The sequence below is a fragment of the Gopherus flavomarginatus genome, chromosome 2, assembly GCF_025201925.1.
Source record: "Gopherus flavomarginatus isolate rGopFla2 chromosome 2, rGopFla2.mat.asm, whole genome shotgun sequence".
In the NCBI taxonomy this organism is placed as follows: domain Eukaryota; kingdom Metazoa; phylum Chordata; order Testudines; family Testudinidae; genus Gopherus; species Gopherus flavomarginatus.
Window position 1 is genome coordinate 42560759 of NC_066618.1, and position 20975 is coordinate 42581733.

Genomic DNA, 20975 nt, shown 5'->3' on the forward strand with positions numbered 1-20975 from the left:
GTGCAGTTCTGGGGTGAGAGGATCACTAGAAATGTGGTTCTCTTTGCAGCTATATGCGGTGGAACGGTGACAGGACAAAATGGTGTTATCGAAAGCGTAGGATTTCCGGAGCTGCACTATCAAGACAATTTGTTGTGCGAATGGTTTCTCTGGGGACCTACTGGCCATTATCTCACCATTAGCCTAGAAGGACTAGATGTTCAGGACTCCCCTGAGTGTGCAAATGACTTTGTGGAGATCCGCGAGTACAATGCTTCAGGTCAGTAGACTGTTTCAGTGATTCTCCTCCCTGCCCTCATCCCAGCAGCAAGTCTCAAAGGAGACTACTAAAAACACTTGCTGCTGAAAGAACTACATGCAGTACAGGTGCCTTCCTTATTGCCAGCATAGTTACATTAGTTATTGAAGTAAAAGCAAAGGAAACAAAAACTCTTCCAATTGTTTCCCAAGATTTCTTTAAACCTACCTAATGGTTTAAACTCAGTGGTGCTACTTGAATAGAAATATGAATTAAACTCATCCTAATAATAAAACTCATCTGTTTGTCTCTGGCTTGCCTAGGGAATTTATTGGGCCGATACTGTGGTACTACTATCCCTGATGCAATGGATACTTCTGACAGTTTTGCTTATGTCAAGTTCTTCACTGATGGATCTATCAACGCCCCAGGATTTAGACTGCGCTTTGATGCTAGTATTGAAGGTTAGATTTTTAAAGTGGCAATTTAGCATAAGCAAGGCAGCATACACAGCTAACCACATTTTCCATCTTCATCAGAGTGCAATTGTTTTGTTTTGTTTTCAAATCATTTGTTCTTACAGCAGTGTATATTTGTCCTTTTAAATCTGACTTATGTATGGGTTGTAGCTCTCTGATCCTTGGCTACCCTGCCCGGGTGAAAATTAGAGCAACGGACGGCCTGTGCTATCTTCCACCAGCACAGGAGGGAAAGCAAATTTCCCACCCAAGTCCTTTGTAAGGCTCTTTCCTCAGGGCCCAATTTATTTTTTATAAAAAAGGATGTAAACACCACAAAATAAAATAACTCAATTGCTGCTCACAATCCCCAGAGGCTTTTCTCTGCCTAAAGCAGCCAGCAGACAGGAGAACACACCCTTCCCTTGTGTGACCTGCCTGGACCCAGCTTCCTGTTCTGCACGCACCCGGCCTGGCCATGTGATCCCTTTCCAGGCTGCTGCTTTAGCCTGTCACAGTGAGCTACTCAGATCTCTTGATGGTGGTTCAGGAAGGCAGTCATCTGGCATGAGCATTTAAGGAAAGCAAATGTTAATTCTTGATTCACATTAGTTATTATGGTCTATTATCATTCCTATTTTAACAAATATTTAATGGCTCATTTGAGTGGATCTACCAGAAATATTAAACTTCTCTAACCAGTGTGACCAACACATGGAAGGATATAGCATAGCAAATCAAAATTTCAAGCAGTCAAGAGCTTTTTTTCTTATATCAGTTCCATGGGTTTGCTTTAATCTTTTACCTCCAGAAAGTATTTAGTATCCATTGATTTTCTGTGAGAGCTTTCCTAACATTTGTTCTGTTCCAGAGTGTGGTGGAGATCTTAATGCACCTGTTGGGACATTTACTTCCCCCAACTATCCCAACATGTACCCACACGGTCGAGTGTGTGAATGGAGGATCACAGTCCCAGAAGGACGACGCATCACACTAACTGTTAATGATATGAAAACCGAAGCCTACCAGAGGTGCAGCTTAGATTATGTGGCTGTAAGTGTGAATGAATACAAGGAAAGCACATTCATGTGCTTTAATTTACTTATACAGTATTAGCAGAGTGGTACTGTTGAAATGGCGTGTATATTTGTATATCTGTTTCTAAGACAAATTATAACCCACCCTGAAAGAATGGGAGTGGCAACAGAGGAAGAAAGAGATTAATTCTCTAAGGTACAGATTCAGGAAGGTACTTAAGGTCATGTGTAACTTTAAGCATGTGACTAGTCCCACAGAAGCCAATTGAACTACTCATGTGTGCAGTTACTTGTGTACTTAAGTGTTTGCAGGATCGGAGCCTTATATATACTAAATTAAACAAAATGTGATGAGACTCTGAGTAAATTCAGAAAGCACACTAAAGTATTGAAGACTGAAACAGAATCCAATTATCATTTATTATTTTTACAGCACCCACAAATACACTTGTTCTTCACAATACAGAGAGCCATGATTCCTGCAGAAAAGTTCCCTACAGATGGTGAAGCGTCTACTGTCCTGTGTGCTGAGTAGGGACAGAGCCAAGACTCTGTCCACCTGCTCCCTGCCCACCTGTGTGATGAGGCCAGCTGCTACTGGCCTCCATCCATTGCTTGGCCTCCATGCCCTTACTCCCCTGCTTTAGACAAGTCACACGCATTGTCCCTTTATCAGCTAATGAAGTAATGAACTCTGAAAGGAACAGCCTTCTTGCAACCCTGTGTGTCAATAACTCTCCACCTCATTTTAAATCTCATCTGAAAACATATTTTCTTCCTCTCCTGTACCTCTGAAATTACAGGAGAAAGAGATTAACTCCGCAGTTGTATTATTTCACTCCCAGTGTCTTGGGATGCACTCTGCATGGAAGAAGCCATACCAAAAAAACAGCTGTACCATCAAAAACTAAATGTTAGAGCTGATCAAAAGTTTTCCATAAAATGTCTTTAAGTAGCTTTTTGACAAAATTGATATTTTTTGCAAAAAAGTCCCTTTTCACTGAAAATTTCCAGTTTTGTTTAAAAAAAATTCTTGTTTGTTTGTTTGTTTGTTTGACAAAGTATCAAAAATGTTCACAGAAATTTTTAGGAGAAAATAAAAAATTCCATCTGCCTCATATTCACATTTTAATTCAGGACCTGACCCACTAGAGTCAATGTGAATTTGTTTCATAGACTTCACTAGGTTTTGGAACAGCCCTTTATGGAGGGATTTCAGTGAGTCTTGTGCAAAACATGTGAAGCACATTTAAACTCTGAAGAAAATGTTTGATTTAAGCTTCTAAGAATGCATTTTTAACCAACAGGTTTACAATGGCCTCAGGCAGAATTCTCCCAGACTAGCCAAACTGTGTGGTGATGTAAATCCAGGCACTCAAGTGAAATCCTCAGGAAACACAATGAAAGTCATTTTGGTCACTGATATCTCTGTTTCAGCAATAGGCTTCAGTGTTTCCTATTCTTCTAGTGAAGATGCAGGTAATGCAGATTTTTAAATTAGCCTCATATGAAGTATCTTTGGAAGCCATTTTGTAACTTTGCAAAGCATTGCAAAAATGACACCTGTGACAAATACATGTCCTTTTTCTGTGTCCCATATCTTGAAAATGGCTGGGCTGAAAAACCTCAAATTTGGTGAAATTTGGCAATCACCCATTTTACATAAGTAGAAAATTTAGATTTTTGGGGTTGCGGGTATGTGCTCACACATGTAAATCAAACCTAAAATGGAAAGGACAGCATTCACTCCAGAGCACGCAGTGTTTTGCAATGAGAACTGCATACACATCTCTTACTTCTGAGGATGGGCTAGATTGTGATTTTTACACTTAGTCTGGGATAAGAGGAGTGCAGCTGCTCCTCCCCAGGAGGCTTTGTGACACAGAGTCAGAATGCCTTCTGTGCTCCCCTGTTGCTCAGGAGGCCTTGTAATTTAGTGCAATTCTTGCAAGCCAGTTTCATTGGCTAATGTATGGAGGTGAGGATGGAGTTGACGTTCCACCCACTATTGTACACGAGAGATGGGGCAGCTGGCAGAGCATTGCCTGTTAGGGCTCAGGCTTTTGGAACATAATTTCCCCCCTACATCCAAAACAGGATGAATGAGCTGATCTTCAGAGCATGCTGTGAGGCCCATCTTCTCCTCCTTGCCCATAAGGAGTTGGGCGATAGGTAAGGCTGGGTAGCGGTGGAGTGGAGCTGTAGTAGGGATGTTGTCAGGAGGTTAATTAATTCTTGTTATATGTATTTTGTTGCTGGAATATTTGTTTTGCTCTTGGGGTAACTTTTGGGTCTGTTTCTTTACATGTGTGTTTTTAAATGCTTGTCAAGAGCACCCAGGAGGTTGGGCAGGCACTCTCTTGTTGCAGAGTAGTAGCAGCTACATAAAGAAGGAAATGAATCTGGACTTAATTCTGTTCTCAGTAACACCACTGTTGATATCAATGTGCAGGAGTAAATGAAAGCAAAATTTGTCTTGGTGCACCAAAATTATAATTATTTTCAAATAAGCAGTGTCTTGGTTCTGCAGTTTGTGGTGGGACCCGCATAGAAGCTGAAGGAGGGAGTTTCACTTCACCGGGTTATGACAGTATCAGAAATTACACAAACAACTTGAACTGTGAGTGGACCATCAAGAATCCATACCACTACAATTCATCCACTTACATCTCCTTTGAGGATTTCCACTTGGAACACCACCAAGACTGTCAGTTTGACTACCTAGAATTACGAATAGGTATGTAAGGTCAACTGGAACAGAAGAGTGAATTAAGTATATTAATACATCAGTTGCTTTAGTGGCAATTGTGTCATGTTAAGTGCACTGTATGGCAATTCTCCAAAATTTAAAAGGTGTTTAATATGGCACTCTATGATAAAATATAGTCTGAACAACATAAAGGCAGAGGTGTTTACTGGATTAATGCACTACATCTATGTATATTTGAACATATTTTAGAACTAGAACATATGTCTTCCTTTGGAAACAGGGGACCCGATGCACCACTGCCTTACCTCAGCTATGCTCTTGTAACTCTACCAAAATCAGTGGAGTTAAACCGGTGTAAAACTGGAGGAATACAGCTTGATGTGCATTTCTTTAATATATTAACACGTTGTGTATTGGGAAGTTCCTCTCTTTGTGCATTCTCTGGTATCTTGCATTGTAAGGTACTGGGAAAGCACCATGCCTCTTTCTTTTAATATTAAAAATAGCTCAACTAATGTTGACTGTAGTATGCAAGCACAGGAGGATGTCTTCTGCCTTCACAGGTCATATCAGTGACCCTCAGAGAAAAGGACTCTGATTTACAAGAAAATTGTTTTTGAGAGGGGGGTATCTTTGAGGGTAGATATCTGTTACATCTTGTTTTAAATAATAGCACTTGGATGTGTAGGTGTAAACTTGTCTTCTCTCTCCTTAATCCTAAAAAAAAATTTCTGGTCCAAGATGTAGACTATAAAGCAGAAAGTAAAGAAAGAGAAATACTAAAGTAAATCTCTATTCTCCCACCTCTCCTCACTCCTCCTGCCCTCGGGCTCTGATTCCAAAGTGCTTAAGTAGAGAAAGTCTACTTCCCCTGGAAAGAAAACGAAGCAAACATAGCCTTGTGTTATTCAATATTGTTCACTTTGGCCAGACTAATGGATTTTCAGTTTACACAAGGCTGGTCTCATGACAAAGACAGACTGTTGTAATTCAGCTGCGTATGCTGACAGTTAGCATTTAGTGAGCACTGAGATTCTAATGGTGCCGAAAGTCACTAAATTCTAGTGGATTTTCCTTGAACAGTGACACAAGACCAGATGTGAATTTGGGAAAAGATCCTGTTTGGTAGCAGAGAGACACTGTCTCAAGAGGAGAGTATGGAATTATTTTTCTGGAATTGTCTATAGTACATTTTTAGGGGGGGGGTTATTTGTTTTTTAAGGTAGAAAATTAAGCATCTGTTACTTGATACTCACAGGAAAATATGTTTACTCCAAATAAGCCAAACAAATATTTCATTTCAAGCTTCCTGGGTGAAGTTGAACATTGTTTTAAATGATCAGCTACATGAGAATATTTCACTAGTCTAATTTCACATCCATTTTTTCGAATGAGCATTCTTTGTTTTTCTGTGGTAAATCCTGGACTTTATTATTCAAGCTACACCTTTTTTTCAGTTTGAGTCAAGTTCAGTCAAATAGATGGCTAGTGTCCCATTCTGTGTCAAGAAAGCTATGAAGTTTCATATGTATATATATATATGTATGTATATATATATATATATATATATATATGTATATATATATATATATATGTATAATACTGGAAAAGACAGGTTGCATAGATTTTCTGTATAATTTACAATAAATGTCAGTTTATTATGCACCACTTTTCATCCACAGATCTCAAGACACTTTACAAAGTTGGCTAAGTGTCATTATCCCTGTATTACATAGGGAGATTGAGTGACTTGGTCCATCACACTAGGTACCAATGGTAGGGCCTGGAATAGAACCTAGATGTTTCAACTCCTACTCTTGTCCTGTGCCATCAGTGCTGGACAATGCTGCCTCTCCTTTTGCAGTCCATGAGTTGCTTATGAATAAAGACATAAATCTGTAGGCCGATATTGTTAGAGAAGCAGATTTAGGAAGATAGTGCTTGGACATTTTGACAAACACTATTATAAAGTGCCTCACTCTTGTCCCTCTCTCTCGTTAAGAGCATTTATCTGTATAACACTAAAAATAAAATACAACTCAAACCAGTAAAGATGGAATAAAAGTTTGTAGAAACATATGCAGATGATTAAAAGTTACAAGAAATACATCTACCAATGTCATTCTTTGTTCTACAGAGAAGTCTTCAGCTAACAGAGCACATGTTGCATAATTTTACACAGTGTTTTGAAGAGGAATGCTGCAGATATCTTTGGGGGTACCATGTGCTGACCTCGGAGTGACTGTTTATGAATGAGGGATACCCACATATTGCTGAAACTAGACAGATCTTATCATCTAAACTGAAAATACCCATTGAATTTAACAGGCATTCCATTAAAAGAAGAATCAAGGGACATAACTATAAATAGGTTAGCTAGTCCACCCTTTCCCATCCTTCTAGCCATATGACTTTGCAATGCTATGGACCAGTCTGTGAGTGAGCATTCTCAGGTTCCTTTAGTCAGACTAGACATAGGCCTCAAAAGGGCAGAGGAAAAGACTAAAATGACTAACACAGAGCAAGCCATAGAATCTGCTCATTCAATTCAATTCAAAAGGATAAATACTACAGCTTCTGTAATTGTTCCCTGGCTCGAGTGGTCCAAATGCCACTATAAAACTCTAAAGCTCTGCAAAAATTTGAACACATAGAATAATAAGTCTTCCTTTAATGTGTACTATATCCTTCTGTTAAAATACAGAAAAAAACCCTTTATGCTGTTTCTCCCCCCTTCTCTCCCATTTATTTCACACAAATTAATTTAACTTACTGCAGATATTTTAGGATTGATTGAGTTAGCTGTAAAATTGGCAAATTGGCATGTGTTTTTTACTCAGGAGATGCTGATGGAGAGCTGATATCCAGACTCTGTGGCCAGGCACTGCCTTCTGTGCCACTAGTCATAGCAGCTCCTCAGATCTGGGTGCACTTTAGAAGTGATGAGCTTGTGGAAGATAGAGGATTCTATGCCAGTTACACATTTGAAGGTAAGTTCTATGAAAAGCTATTTTCTCTGACTGTGGCAAGTCCAGTAAATGCTGCTAGTCATGCTGATCATATTGGAATGAGATCTGCCCTCGAACAGGCCCACAGCAGAGTGCTCGTTGAGTTTCTATTCAAGCCCAACACATTATCAGCTGAGCTTTCACACACACTGTCCTTTGCCTTATCTCTGTTCCTTGAGCTGAGATTGAGTATTTTGCAGTGCTAGTGATGGACAGGACTACACTCAGAACACATGGAGACTCTTGCAAATAGAGATTTAACTGATAACACCACAAAGTTGGAGATTCATCAAACAGACCAAGCCTAGTGGGCATGTTGTTGCTTATACCTTTGTATTCTTTTTGCAAATCCAGTTAATGCCAAATTAGCACAAGCTACACTTCTTTACCACTGACACCCGTCTACTGACAAATGCATGCTACTCTTTGTGTCAATGCTGAATTTGACCATGGATATTCATCTGGATCCATCAGCAGCACTACATTAACAGTGCTGTTAAAGTGGAAGTTGTGGTTTTAAGTATCAATTTCCAAAGCTTTTATAGGGCTTTATTAAGTATCAAAATAAATGTGAAGTTTCCTGTTCATTGAAGCTTCTTATGTACTACATTGCCAAAATGTTTTTAACCCTTAAATTTTCTAAACAAGGTTGATTATCATCACCCATCTGAATTCAATTTAAATAGTTTTTCAGCTAGAAATATTATTGATATTATAGTTGTTTGTTCAGAGCATGCAGTTTCTCAAATATCCAAAACCTGTATTTTTTATTGCAGCTTGTGGTGGTATACAGGTTGCTGAAAGTGGGGTCATCTCAAGTCCTAACTACCCAGATTCTTACAACAATTTAAATCACTGTTCTTGGTTGTTGGAGGCCCCACGAGGTCAAACTATTACTGTGAGTAACACTAAACACATGCTATAGAAAAGAGTGAATGCACTTAATGTACTTCATGAGTCTGTAGTAAAAGATTTTTTTAATGGTTTAAAAGTCTGAAAACTGTGAAATATTAAAGAATGAAAATGTCACCATCAACAATAGGTTGGGGAAGGGGCAAAATATGCAATAGAGATAAAAACAACCTGCTTCTGTAGATCATAGCCTATTTTTTAAAAAGTTGAGGAAGTTAATCTTCTAATGGTTCTTGTCCTCAGATAGACATCACACGTCACTCACTCTTCCTCCCATAAAATAAATCATCTACTGTGTACACATAAGCAACTAGAGTAGCTGCTTTAAACAGATGCACAGTGATAAGCCTCTGCCTTCAGGAGGACAAGTCTGAGGCTGAAAGTCCATGCTGCACCTCCAGAAGGCACAGAACAGAAGGTGCAGCTCTGTAGAAGAGTCAGGCCTGGTCCACACTACAGTGTTAAATCGATTTAAACAGCGTTAAATCAATTTAACGCTGTACCCGTCCACACTACAAGGCACTTTAAATCGATTTTAAGGGCTCTTAAAATCGATTTCTGTACTCCTCCCCAATGAGAGGAGTAACCCTAAAATCGATATTACTATATCGATTTAGGGTTAGTGTGGACGGAAATCGAAGTTATTGGTCTTTCTTTTACTGAGCTACCCAGAGTGCACCGCTCCGGAAATCAATGGTAGCCTAGGACCATGGACGCACAGCACCGAATTAATGTGCCCTAGTGTGGACGCACAAAATCGATTTTATAAAACCAGTTTTATAAAACCGGTTTTAATAATTTCGATTTTATGCTGTAGTGTAGACGTGGCCTCAGACATTTGTGTCCCTAAGATTGTGGCCAGCTCTGGGGGCCAGAGTGGTCCCTCACATAGACTGCAATAGCCAGGTTCTGCACTAATTTCCAGCAGCTTCCCTCCCAAGGGCTACCAATGGGCTGCTTTGGAACAGCCGAGAATCCCTGTAGCACTCTACATTATGGTCCTCACCCTCATGCCCCAGCACCGAGGCTTGTCTGTGGACCAGTGTAGGGTCCCTTAGACTGCAACCCTATGCTGTGCTTGCACTGTAGCATTCGCCTGACTCCTGGGGTAACAGGTCCAGCCAGTGACTTGTAGGGTTCAGTCAGGGGGCAGAGTCCCTCCCTGGGCCTTAAAGTGCTGCTCTGAAACAGCTTTGTGAAACAATGTTCTGCACTTATTGTCACTCAGTGATTCCCAGATCCAGCTTTCACAGTTTATGTGTAAAAAGACATGTCTTCTAACTGCAGGCTCAGCAGACTCACCCTGTGCTCTATCTGTCACTGTACAGGTATTTATAGTGTTTTAGGGTTTATGAGGGCATCTGAGGTCAACAAATCTGTATTTAATCGATGCAGATTAAATTAGTACTATTCCGAATCAGCTGAAAATAAGGTTTTATTATAAGTGGAGCTGGTAGTGACCCTTGTCATGAAGGTTTCCCAGCACTATCCACTATAAACCACAATTTTCAGTTTTTATACTTTCCAAATGCTAATTGTTTGGACTGAAATTTTCCATGCTTGCTCTTTGCCTCAGGCTGAATTTTTGGAGAAATTAGACCAGAGGGATAATTACATAACCTTTTGCTAAACTTTTCCATACAGATCCCTGGCAATAATATCACATTGGAATAGGGCCAGGTACTCATTAGCAAGGGCGGCTCCAGGCCCCAGCACACCAAGCACGTGCTTGAGGCGGCATGCTGCGGGGGGCACTTTGCCGGTCGCTGGGAGGGCGGCAGGCAGGCAGCCTTCGGTGGCATGCCTGCGGAGGGTCCGCTGGTCCCGCGGCTTCGGTGGCACACCTGCGGGAGGTCCACCGGAGCCGCAGGATCGGCAACCAGCAGAGCGCCCCCAGCGGCATGCCGCCGTGCTTGGGGCGGCGAAATGTCTAGAGCTGCCCCTGCTCATTAGTGCAGATCAATAATGAAGAACAGGGCTAATAAATCTGCGAGCCTGTGTGATCAGCTGTTTGAAATCTTTGAGTTGAAAATCCCACCTATGTGCATATTACTCCATGCACCCGACACTGGGGTCAGCAGTTCACTGCCCACATTCTTCCTGCCTGACACATCCAGTTTTGTAGGTGTTTGCTCTCATTTGATAGTCTTGCAGCAGCTTATCTCAGGTTTAAAAGAAAATAGTCATTTTCACTGATTGTTTATTATTGTGACCAAAAAGAAAAAGATGGGGAGCATGGACTTTTTTCCTAAATAGCTGGTTAATATTTTATCACAGCTGAATCTAAACTAAGATTTCATTGTCTCAGTCCCCGATTCAGGAAAGCAATTCAGCATGTGCTGAAGTCCATCCCTTTTCAGGAAAATACTTAAGCATGTTTTAAGCACATTCTTAAGTCCCATTGACTTAAATTCTAGATCTGTCCTTTTTCTCCTCTCTCTTTAATTACGATCATTACGATTAAGATATAGAAACTCCAGCTCACTACCAACAACAAAGTACCGGAGTCAAGCTGTCAAACAGGCTTGGTCCACACTACAGTGTTAAATCGATTTAAACAGCGTTAAATCGATTTAATGCTGTACCCGTCCACACTACAAGGCACTTTAAATCGATTTTAAGGGCTCTTAAAATCGATTTCTGTACTCCTCCCAAACGAGAGGAGTAACCCTAAAATCGATATTACTATATCGATTTAGGGTTAGTGTGGACGGAAATTGAAGTTATTAGTCTCATTCTTTTACTGAGCTACCCAGAGTGCACCGCTCCGGAAATCGATGGTAGCCTAGGACTATGGACGCACACCACCGAATTAATGTGCCCTAGTGTGGACGCGTAAAATCGATTTTATAAAACCAGTTTTATAAAACCGGTTTTAATAATTTCGATTTTATGCTGTAGTGTAGACGTGGCCACAGTTTAGTATGTTATCAGTCTGTCAAATCATTGTGCTGGAACTGTTAGAGAACCTGGATAGATCTGTTTTGATGCATCCTGCAAGTACAGCTGGTTTCAGGTCCTGAATGTTTGTTTATTTTCTGTTCATTCCCTCTGAAGCATCTGGCACCAGCCACTGTCAGAAGACAGGCTACTGGGCTAGATGGATCATTGGTCTGTCCCAGTATGGCCATTCTTATGTCATTCTTGTTTGTCTATAGCTTACTTTTACAGCCTTTGATGTTGAAATGCACTCAAACTGTCGCTGGGACTCAGTCACTATTCTGAATGGTGGTTCTCCTGGTTCTCCTATAATCGGACAATATTGTGGAACTACATCTCCTGGGACCATTCAGTCAGGTTCCAACAAGCTAGTGGTGATCTTTAACTCAGACCACTCAGTACAAAGAGGCGGGTTTTATGCAACATGGACCGCAGAATCGTTAGGTAAGAGGAAAATAATCACTATCTCATGTATATACATAATAATACTTAGCACTTGCACAGCACTCTTCCTCCATAGATACAAAGCATTTACTATCTCAACCTCTTTAAATAAAATTGTGCTGGAGAACACAACAAATAGTATATAAAATGTGGCCACCTAACTGAGATGAGTCTGCACTGAAATGGCTAAGTGTTAAAACATTAACTCTGACCCAGGGCCACCCAGAGGATTCAGGAGGCCTGGGGTCTTCGGCAGTGCGGGGCTCCCGCTTCGGCGGTAATCCAGCGGCAGGGGAGGGGGGAGTCCTTCTGCTCTAGGACCCGCCACCGAAGTGCCCCGAAGACCTGAGTCAGGGGCCCTCCGCCTCCGAAATACTGCCGAAGCAGGACCCGCCACTGAAGAGCTGGGTCTTCAACGGTAATTCTGCGGCGGGGGGGTTCTTCCGCCCTGGAGCAGAAGGACCCCCTGCCGCCAAAGACCCGGAGTGGAAGAAGCTCTGGGGGCCCAGGCCCCATGAGAGTTTTCCGGGGCTCCCGGAGTGAGTGAAGGACCCTGCTCCAGGGCCTCCAAAAAACTCTCGTGGCCTAGGGCAAATTGCCCCACTTGCCGCCCCCCCCCGAGAGGCCCTGCTCTGACCTTACAAACTGATATCAAATTTGGATTCATAGCCTACTTTCTGACGGCAATCACTGATGGCTGATATCCTGTATGAAAGGGGATCTTGTTCATTTTACTCACTGTAGTAGCATCTAATGTCAGAGATTGCAAGACATTTCCTTTCTGTGACAATATTCATTTCACAATATTTTGGTTTATATATTAAACACCAAAGTTACAGTCATGGAACGAGAATAAAATCAGGATCAAACTAGAGATACGGGGCACAATTTTTAAAAGCTCCTAACTGACGTACAAGCGTAAATCTCATTGACTTTCAATGAGAATTAGGGCTTGTCTACATGAACATTAAAGTCGCAGCAAGTTTGGGTGTGAATCTACCCTGCACTAGCCTGCCACTAGCACTGTCTGTGAGGACACTGTTGATGCACACTAACAGTTTATTAGTGCACTTCTGTCTACTCGAGGAGACAAAAGCAGAATGTTATAAAGTTTTAGATTGCTCTCTCTTCTCTTTACTACAGAATTTCTGAAATTATTTTGAACCCATAGCTTTAATAAATTATTACTGGAAGCAAAAATATGTTTCAAATTATGTCAACCACATATCAGAATGTGAGCTTCCCTAGAACCATGACTAATCTTCTTTATAAATGGATCACTTAGCATTTATTTTTAAACATGCTGGGCAAAATTCTGTGCTGATTTAACTCCTCCTGCAATCCCACTAAAGTCCAGTGGGACTGCCTGGGCTGCAAGGAAAATCAGAATTTTGCTGCAGGTGAACAGATTCAGTTTGAGTAGGATTCACATGTACAGCTGTGCTGTTTAAGTTTTGTAAAGTAAAACGCTGAGGGATCTGGTACTGGGATGAGGTTTCTTGGACTGGTTTGAATGGCTGTGAAAGGATGATGGACTGGAAGAGGCTTGCAGAGGCCTCGTTACAGTACAGATTAGATCTTCTTCGAGTGCTTGCTCATATCAATTCCAATTAGGTGTGCGTGCGTTGCATGCATGATCATCAGAAGATTTTTACCCTAGCAACACTCGGTGGGTCGGCTGAGGTGCCCCCTGGAGTGGCGCCTTTACAGTGCCAGATATATACCCCAGTCAACCCCGCACCCCCTTAGTTCTTTCTTACCGCCCATGACGGTCGTTGGAACTACGAAGCGTGGCTTAGCTGATCTCCACTTCCCTAGCTTCTAGCTCGTTTATAGTTGTAGATAGCTTTTATAGAGTAGTTGCTATTAGTTTATTGTTGTACAGACTATCCAGGACCTGCCCTTTCATGCCCATGGTCTGTTTTCTGACAAGACTGACTCCAGACTCCAGAGTGTGAAGGATAACTGGGCCATCATGCGTTCATTGGGCATGCATATCCTGGTGACGCAACGTAGGCCCTTCCGACCCCAACCATAGCGCACCTACTGTAATCCCCAGCCAAGACAAGGCTTCCCTAGAAGACATGGCCAGGATGGTAGGAAAAGACAGTCTGGTCCTCAGATGGGCCAGAACCAGGGCCCCCCAAACTTTCAGCGGGGTCCAAGCAAAACTTTGGAAGGTGCACCCGAGGGCAGAGCACCAGGGTCCTTCTAGGACCCTTTCCCACTTTTCACCAACCGCCTCTCCTATTTCCTCCCTGTGTGGTCCCACATAACGTCAGACCGATGGGTCCTACATATGGTGGAAAGTGGATACCACCTTCAATTTGTTTTGTCCCCCACTCCCACCCTCCCTCTTCAGGGACCCTTCTCATGAGCAACTCCTTCTACAGGAGGTGCAAATGCTCCTAACTATTGGAGCTATAGAGGAGGTTCCAAAGGAACTGAGGGGCAGGGGGTTTTACTCCCATTACTTCCTAATCCCCAAGGCAAGGGGGGGGGGCTACGGCCCATCCTGGACCTGCGTGGACTCAACAAATTCATGGTAAGGTTGAAGTTCCACATGGTTTCCCTGGGGACCATTATCCCTTCCCTGGAGACTGGTACGCCGCCCTCGACGTGAAGGACACTTACTTCCACATAGTGATTTACCCACCACACACGCATTTCCTTCACTTTGTGGTCAACCAACAGCACTTCCAATTTACGGTCCTTCCCCTCAACCTATCCACAGCACCAAGGATCTTTACCGTCGTAGCTGCCTCACTACGTTGACACTGGATCCAAATGTTTCTGTACCTCGATGACCGGCTCAGTCGGGGTCGCTCCAAGGACCAGGTGCAATCTCAGGTCCAGCTCACCATGAGCTTGTTCAGACAGGTGGACTTGCTGCTCAATGTCAAAAAGTCCACTTTGGGAGCTGACCGAAAGAATAGACTTCATCGGAGGAGTCCTGGATTCAAAACTCCCCCGTGCGTGCCTACCGCACGCCCGCTTCCAGTTCATGGCGAGCATTATCCACGGCCTCCAAAGCTTCCCAACCTCGACAGCACGCACGTGCCTTGGTCTGCTGGGACACATGGTGTCTTGCACCTTCGTGACCAGACAAGCCAGACTGCGCCTCCATCCACTTCAGGCCTGGCTCTCAACTGTAAACCGCCCAGGCTGGGACAATATGGACACAGAGGTCACGGTACCGACGGAAGTCTTAACTGCCATGGTCTGGTGGCTGCACTTCAGCATGCAAAGGGGTGCCATTCCATGCCCCGCAGGCCTCCCTGGTCCTGACCACGGACGCATCAGCTTTGGGTTGGGGTGCTCACCTCATGGACCTTTGCACACAGGGCCTTTGGTCCACACAAGAGATTTCCCTGCACATCAACGTACGGGAACTGAGAGCAGTGTGCCCAGTGTGTCAGGTGTTCTGCAAGCACCTTCAGGGCTGTTGTGTTGCAGTTTTCACAGACAACACAATGGCCATGTTTTATATCAACAAACAAGGGGGAGCGCAATCGTCCCCCCTCTGCCAGGAAGCCACTCACCTGTGGGAATTTTGCATAGCCCACTCGATAGACCTGGTGGCATCATTTCTCTCAGGAGTCCAAAACACCTTGGCAGATCACCTCAGCAAATCCTTTCTGGCTCACGAGTGGTTGATTCACCCGAATGTTATCCATTCTGTTTTCCAGAAGTGGGGGTTTCCCCAGATAGACCTTTTCGCCTCTCGTGAGAATCGGAAGTGCCAGGTGTTCTGCTGTCTCCAGGGGCGCTCCCTGGGTTCCCTATCGGACGCCTTCCTGATACCATGGAAAGACTGCCTGTATTATGCCTTTCCTCCATTTCCATTAGTCCACAAGGTCCTTCTCAAGTTGCACAGAGACAGGGCCCACTTAATCTTGATCCCCCCGGCAGCATTGGTATACCACTCTCCTCGATCTGTCAGTGACCACTTCAATTCCACTTCCGTTGTGGCCGGACCTGATCACTCCGGAATACGTCCGTCTCTGTCATCCAGACCTGCAATCCCTCCATCTCACAGCATGTATGTTGCATGGCTAACTCAATCTGAGCTACGTTGCTCCTGCTCGGTGCAGCAAGTACTTTTGGGTAGCAGAAAGCCCTCTACTAGGTCCACATATTTGGCCAAGTGGAAGCATTTCTCCTGCTGGTGTGTTCTGAGCAATGCTGCCCCTCGGGAGGCGCCAGTACCTACCATCTTAGACTATTTCTTGTCCTTGAAACAGCAGGGCCTAGCAGTTTCATCCACCGGGGCAAAAATGGGCACTCAGTCTTCTCCAGTCCATGATCAGCAGGTTCCTCAAGGAATTGGAACATCTCTACCTGCAAATTCGGCATCTGGCCCCTACGTGGGACCTCAACCTGGTCCTATCCAGACTCATGGGTGCCCTATTCGAGCCGATGGCCACTTGCTTGCTCCTGTACTTTTCCTGGAAAACCACTATCCTCATCACTATCACCTCAGCGAGATGTGCATCACAGCTTAGAGCCCTTACGTCAGACACCCCATATACGTTGTTTCATAAGGACAAGGTACAGCTGTGACCACACCCTTCCTTCTTTCCTAAGGTGGTGTCTGGCTTCCATGTCAACCAAGACATCTTCCTTCCGGTCTTCTATCCGAAGCCGCATGCTTCTCGATGGGAACAACAGCTGCAGTCCCTAGACGTTCGCAGGCCCCTCGCCTTTTACATCGAACGAATGAAACCTTTTAGGAGGACATCCCAGCTGTTTATAGCTGTGGCAGACCAGATGAAGGGCCTCCCAGTCTCTGCCCAGTGCATCTTGTCCTGGATCACATCTTGCATCCGTGCATGCTATGACTTGGCTGGCGTGCCAACTACGCACCTTACTGCCCACTCACGCTGGGCTCAAGCTTCCTTTTCCACCTTCCTGGCTTATGTACCCATACAGGAGATATGTAGGGTAGCAGCCTGGTCATCGGTGCATACCTTCACTTCCCATTATGCAATTGTCCAACAGTCAAGGGGTGACGCAGCATTTGGCTCAGCAGTTCTTCACTCTGCGACATCCCACACCAACCCTACTGCCTAGGTAAGGCTTGGGAGTCACCTAAATGGAATCGATATGAGCAAGCACTCAAAGAAGAAAAGACGGTTACTCACCTTTGTTCCACCTGTAAGTATCTGGGAAGTAAAACTGACCACTGCTGATACATGGAACACAGAAGTGAGAAAAGACGGTTACTCACCTTTGTAACTGTTGTTCTTTGAGATGTGTTGCTCATATCCATTCAAACCTGCCCTCCTTCCCCTCTGTCAGAGTAGCCGGCAAGAAGGAACTGAGGGGGCGCTGGGTCGACTGGGGTATATATCCAGCGCCATAAGGGTACCATTCCAGGGGGCACCTCAGCTGACCCATTGTGTGTTGCTAGGGTAAAAATCTTCCGACAATCATGGACGCAGTGTGTGCACATCTAATTGGAATGACTATGAGTAACACATCTCGAAGAACAACAGTTACAAAGGTGAGTAATCGTCTTTTCTCACTTCTGTGTTCAATGTATGAGCAGTGGTCAGTTTTACTTCCCAGATATTTACAGGTGGAACAGAGCTGAATTAGATGAATAGGGAAGCAAAGGACATGAGAGGAGGAGAAAGGAACAATGTGGTGAGAGAAGAGTCATTTTCTGAGCATATCCACCCCCAATAGCAGGTAGTACTTCTTCTCTGGTAGCAAGAATAGCAATGGGGGTGAATGAATAATGGATCTTTTCTTTCATGCTTCTGCAGGCATAGGCACAAGAAGCACCTGTGAAAGCAGCCACTCATAATCTTCAGGCCCAGCTGAATGCTGTGGGAACAACAACATCTGAAACATTTTGACCAGCTCTCTTATCTACTTCTGTTTGTGTAGGATGTGGTGGAATCATTCATTCAGATAGTGGCACAATCAAATCTCCCCACTGGCCTCAAAATTTCCCCATGAACATTAGATGCACATGGACAATCATTACTCACGAGAGCAAACACTTGGAGATGAGGTTTGATAACAACTTCCAGATCCCCAATAGTAATGGAGAGTGCCAGAACAGTTATGTGAAGGTAAGAGAGCACTGGTAGGAGATCTGTGGTTTGACAGTTTTCAGTGTTTAGTATTAATTACTAACAACTACGTTCATACAATGGTATGATTGAAATTTTAAACACACAAAACCCTGGAAATTCAAAGTTATGGTTCCCACAACAACATACTAGTAGAGAATCACAATTGATACTTTGTTTATAAATATACCTCTGTGTAAGATATCAAGGTTGTCTTAATCCTCACTTATATTTTTTTCAATGGCAGCTTAGAGCAACTTGTTTTGAAGGCATTAGGGCAGAGTGGGACATGCTTTGAATTCTTTGTAGTTTAGTTTTTTCTCGGGCATTTGGCAGATTTGCGTGTTTTGGTACTCATTCTCTCCAGAGCCACAATACTCCCACTTGTAATAAAGGGCAAGCATAATTTGACATCATGTAGGATGCTTTGAGCAGCTCTACAGCCAATGGCTGAGAAGACCTAAATTACATTAATTTTTTAAAGCCATAAAAAAATGGCAATTTTGTGTTCTGCCCCCTTGAACCACAGCAGTAAATATGTCACTAATAAAGTTTTGTTTCATAAACAGCAAGTCTTACTGCTCCCCAGTGGAGGAGTCTGTTGATTGAAAATGGCCAACCTAATCTGGATGACTATCCTGAGTATTGTTGTATGCAGAGCTTGCATGGCATGGAAAAAACTATTTGAATGACCAAGTTAGCCCCTGAGAACAAATGAACAAAGATTTCGGTTGCCCAGCCCATCAAGGGACCTGGTTATCAGAAAGTGCTGAGCACCCATCCTCTGACAATCAATGTATCCCAAATTGGGCACCCAAAAACCAAAGCACTCCCAATTATAATCACTTTGAAAACCTTGTCCCGGATGTGCACTGTTTACACTAATCATGTAGGCAGGGACGATTCGTGCCTCCCCATCCTGGGAGAGTGGAGGGACAATCTAAAGGGGAGGACACATAACTGCCCCATGTGTCTCCTCTGCCCAGTGACTGCTGCACCCAGCCCGGGGCCACCATGCTCTCCCTGTCCCTTGTTTACTGCAGGGCAAGGGGAACTTTGTCTTTCTCCCACTGTACCTCCCCCCCACTCCTCGGCACATTTGGCTACTCTCCCTGGCAGCTGGGCCCAGGCAGGGAGCTGCTTCTCACATGGCTGAAGCTGGCTGCTCCGGGTCGCTGCTCTGTGCAGCACAGCAGCTGCCTGCGAGAGCCAGGCTGGGGAGGTGGTGGGCTGCCCCCCTGCCCAGGCCCAACTGTTGGGGACAGGGGCCAAGCAACCTAGAAACATGCCAGGGGGGGAGAAAGGACTCCGGCTTGCTCAGCCCTTGTCCCTGGCAGCTGGATCTGGGGTGGGGGAAGGGGTGACCTCCTGTCGCCCTCTCAGCCAGGCTCTCTCTCAGGCACCGCTGCACTGCACAGAGCAGCAACCCTGAGCGGCCGGTGTAAGAAGTGTCTGGTCCTGTCCCTTCTGCTTCCCGCCCGGGCCTAGCTGCCCAAGACAGGGGCCAAGCGTGCCAAGGGGCAGGCACAGCAGGAGAAAGACAGAGCCTCCCTCATTCCCCTCAGCAGGCAGGTCTGGGGAGACACTTGACCCCACACAGAATCATAGATTATTAGGGTTGGAAGGGACCTCAAGAGATCATCTAGTCCAACCCCCTGCTCAAAGCAGGACCAATCCCCAAATGGCCCCCTCAAGACATGTCCCGCTGTGTGTCGCTTATGCATTCAAGGGCTCAATGTTGCAAACACCTAGGCACATAAATACCATTATTCACATGCCTAAGTATTTGCGTGGGATCAAACAGTACATGGCTAGTCCTTTGCTAAGATGGCTGTTTACAAAACCATCACAGTTGTATGTGGCTGATCTCTCTTGACTTCTTTCCAACATATGAAAGTCTTAATCAAATATTCTTTATTTTCCTTATTTTTTTACTAGATGAGTGGTAAGGAAAAATCCTGTAATCACGTTGATTGGAGACCAATCAGGCATGTTATTGAAATAGAAACTTTAGGAGATTTCAACACATTGCATTTGAAATAGGAAGCTAATATTTTCTCATGTAAGCAAACAACATTTGATTAACATCCTTGGGAAGGTACTGAAGTAAATAGGTTGAAATTCAATAAGGACAACTGCAAAGTACTCCACTTAGCAAAGAACAATCAATTGCACATATACAAAATGGTAAATGACTGCCTAGGAAGGAAAGAGTGAAAAGGATATAGGGGTTATAGCGGATCACAAGCTTAATACAAGTGAATAGTGTAACACTGTTGCAAAAAAAAAAAAAGCAAGTTTAATTCTGGGATGTATTAGCAAGAGTGTTGCAAGCAAGACATGAAAAATAATTCTTCCGCTCTATTCCGCTCTGATTAGGCCTCAGCTGGAGTATTGTGTCCAGTTCTAGGTGCCACATTTCAGGAAAGATGTGAACAAACTGAAGAAAGTCCAAAGAACAGCAACAAAAAATGATTAAAGGTCTAGAAAACATGACCTATGAGGAAAGATTGAAAACATTGGATTTGTTTAGTCTGGAGAAGAGAAGACTAAGGGGGGACATGATAACATTTTTCAAGTACACAAAAGATGGTTAAATGGAGGAGTGTGAAAAATTGCTCTAATTAACCTCTGAGGATAGGACAAGAAGCAATGGGCTTAAATTGCAGCAAGGGAGGTTTAGGTTGGACACTAGGAAAAACTTCCTAACAGTCAGGGTAGTTAAGCACTGGAATAAATTGCCTAGGGATGTTGTGTAATTTCTGTCACTGGAGATTTTTAAGAACAGTTAGACAAACACCTGTTAGGGCTGGTCTACTTTTTACTTAGTCCTGCCCTGAGTGCAGGGGACTGGACTAGATGACCTATTGAAGTCCCTTCCAATCTTACACGTCTATGATTCAGCAAAAAAACTAAAGCACCTGCTTAACTTCAAACTTTAAGCATGTGTCTGGTTTTACAAATATGCTTAAATCACATTCACTTAAATGAGATTTAAACATGTGCTTAAAGTTAAGTAATTGCTTAAGTGCTTACCTGACATGGGTTGGACGTACCTGCTTAAAGTTAAGCATGCATGTGATTTTTCCTGAACTGATGCCCTAACTAGCCTTAAAATTACTACTTCTAATGTTGTTTGCAGTGT

At 43.7% G+C, this 20975-nt stretch overlaps 1 protein-coding gene across 1 annotated transcript in view; it reads left to right on the plus strand.

The window, feature by feature from the left end:
- The window catches only part of CUBN (cubilin), a 225433-nt gene that overhangs the window by 156611 nt on the left and 47847 nt on the right, over positions 1-20975 (plus strand). The window contains exons 46-54 of the mRNA XM_050937633.1: positions 50-259; positions 562-702; positions 1568-1749; positions 3041-3212; positions 4264-4470; positions 7284-7433; positions 8228-8349; positions 11522-11747; positions 17643-17830. Coding sequence (XP_050793590.1) covers positions 50-259; positions 562-702; positions 1568-1749; positions 3041-3212; positions 4264-4470; positions 7284-7433; positions 8228-8349; positions 11522-11747; positions 17643-17830 — 1598 coding nt within the window. The remainder of the gene's footprint in view (positions 1-49; positions 260-561; positions 703-1567; positions 1750-3040; positions 3213-4263; positions 4471-7283; positions 7434-8227; positions 8350-11521; positions 11748-17642; positions 17831-20975) is intronic.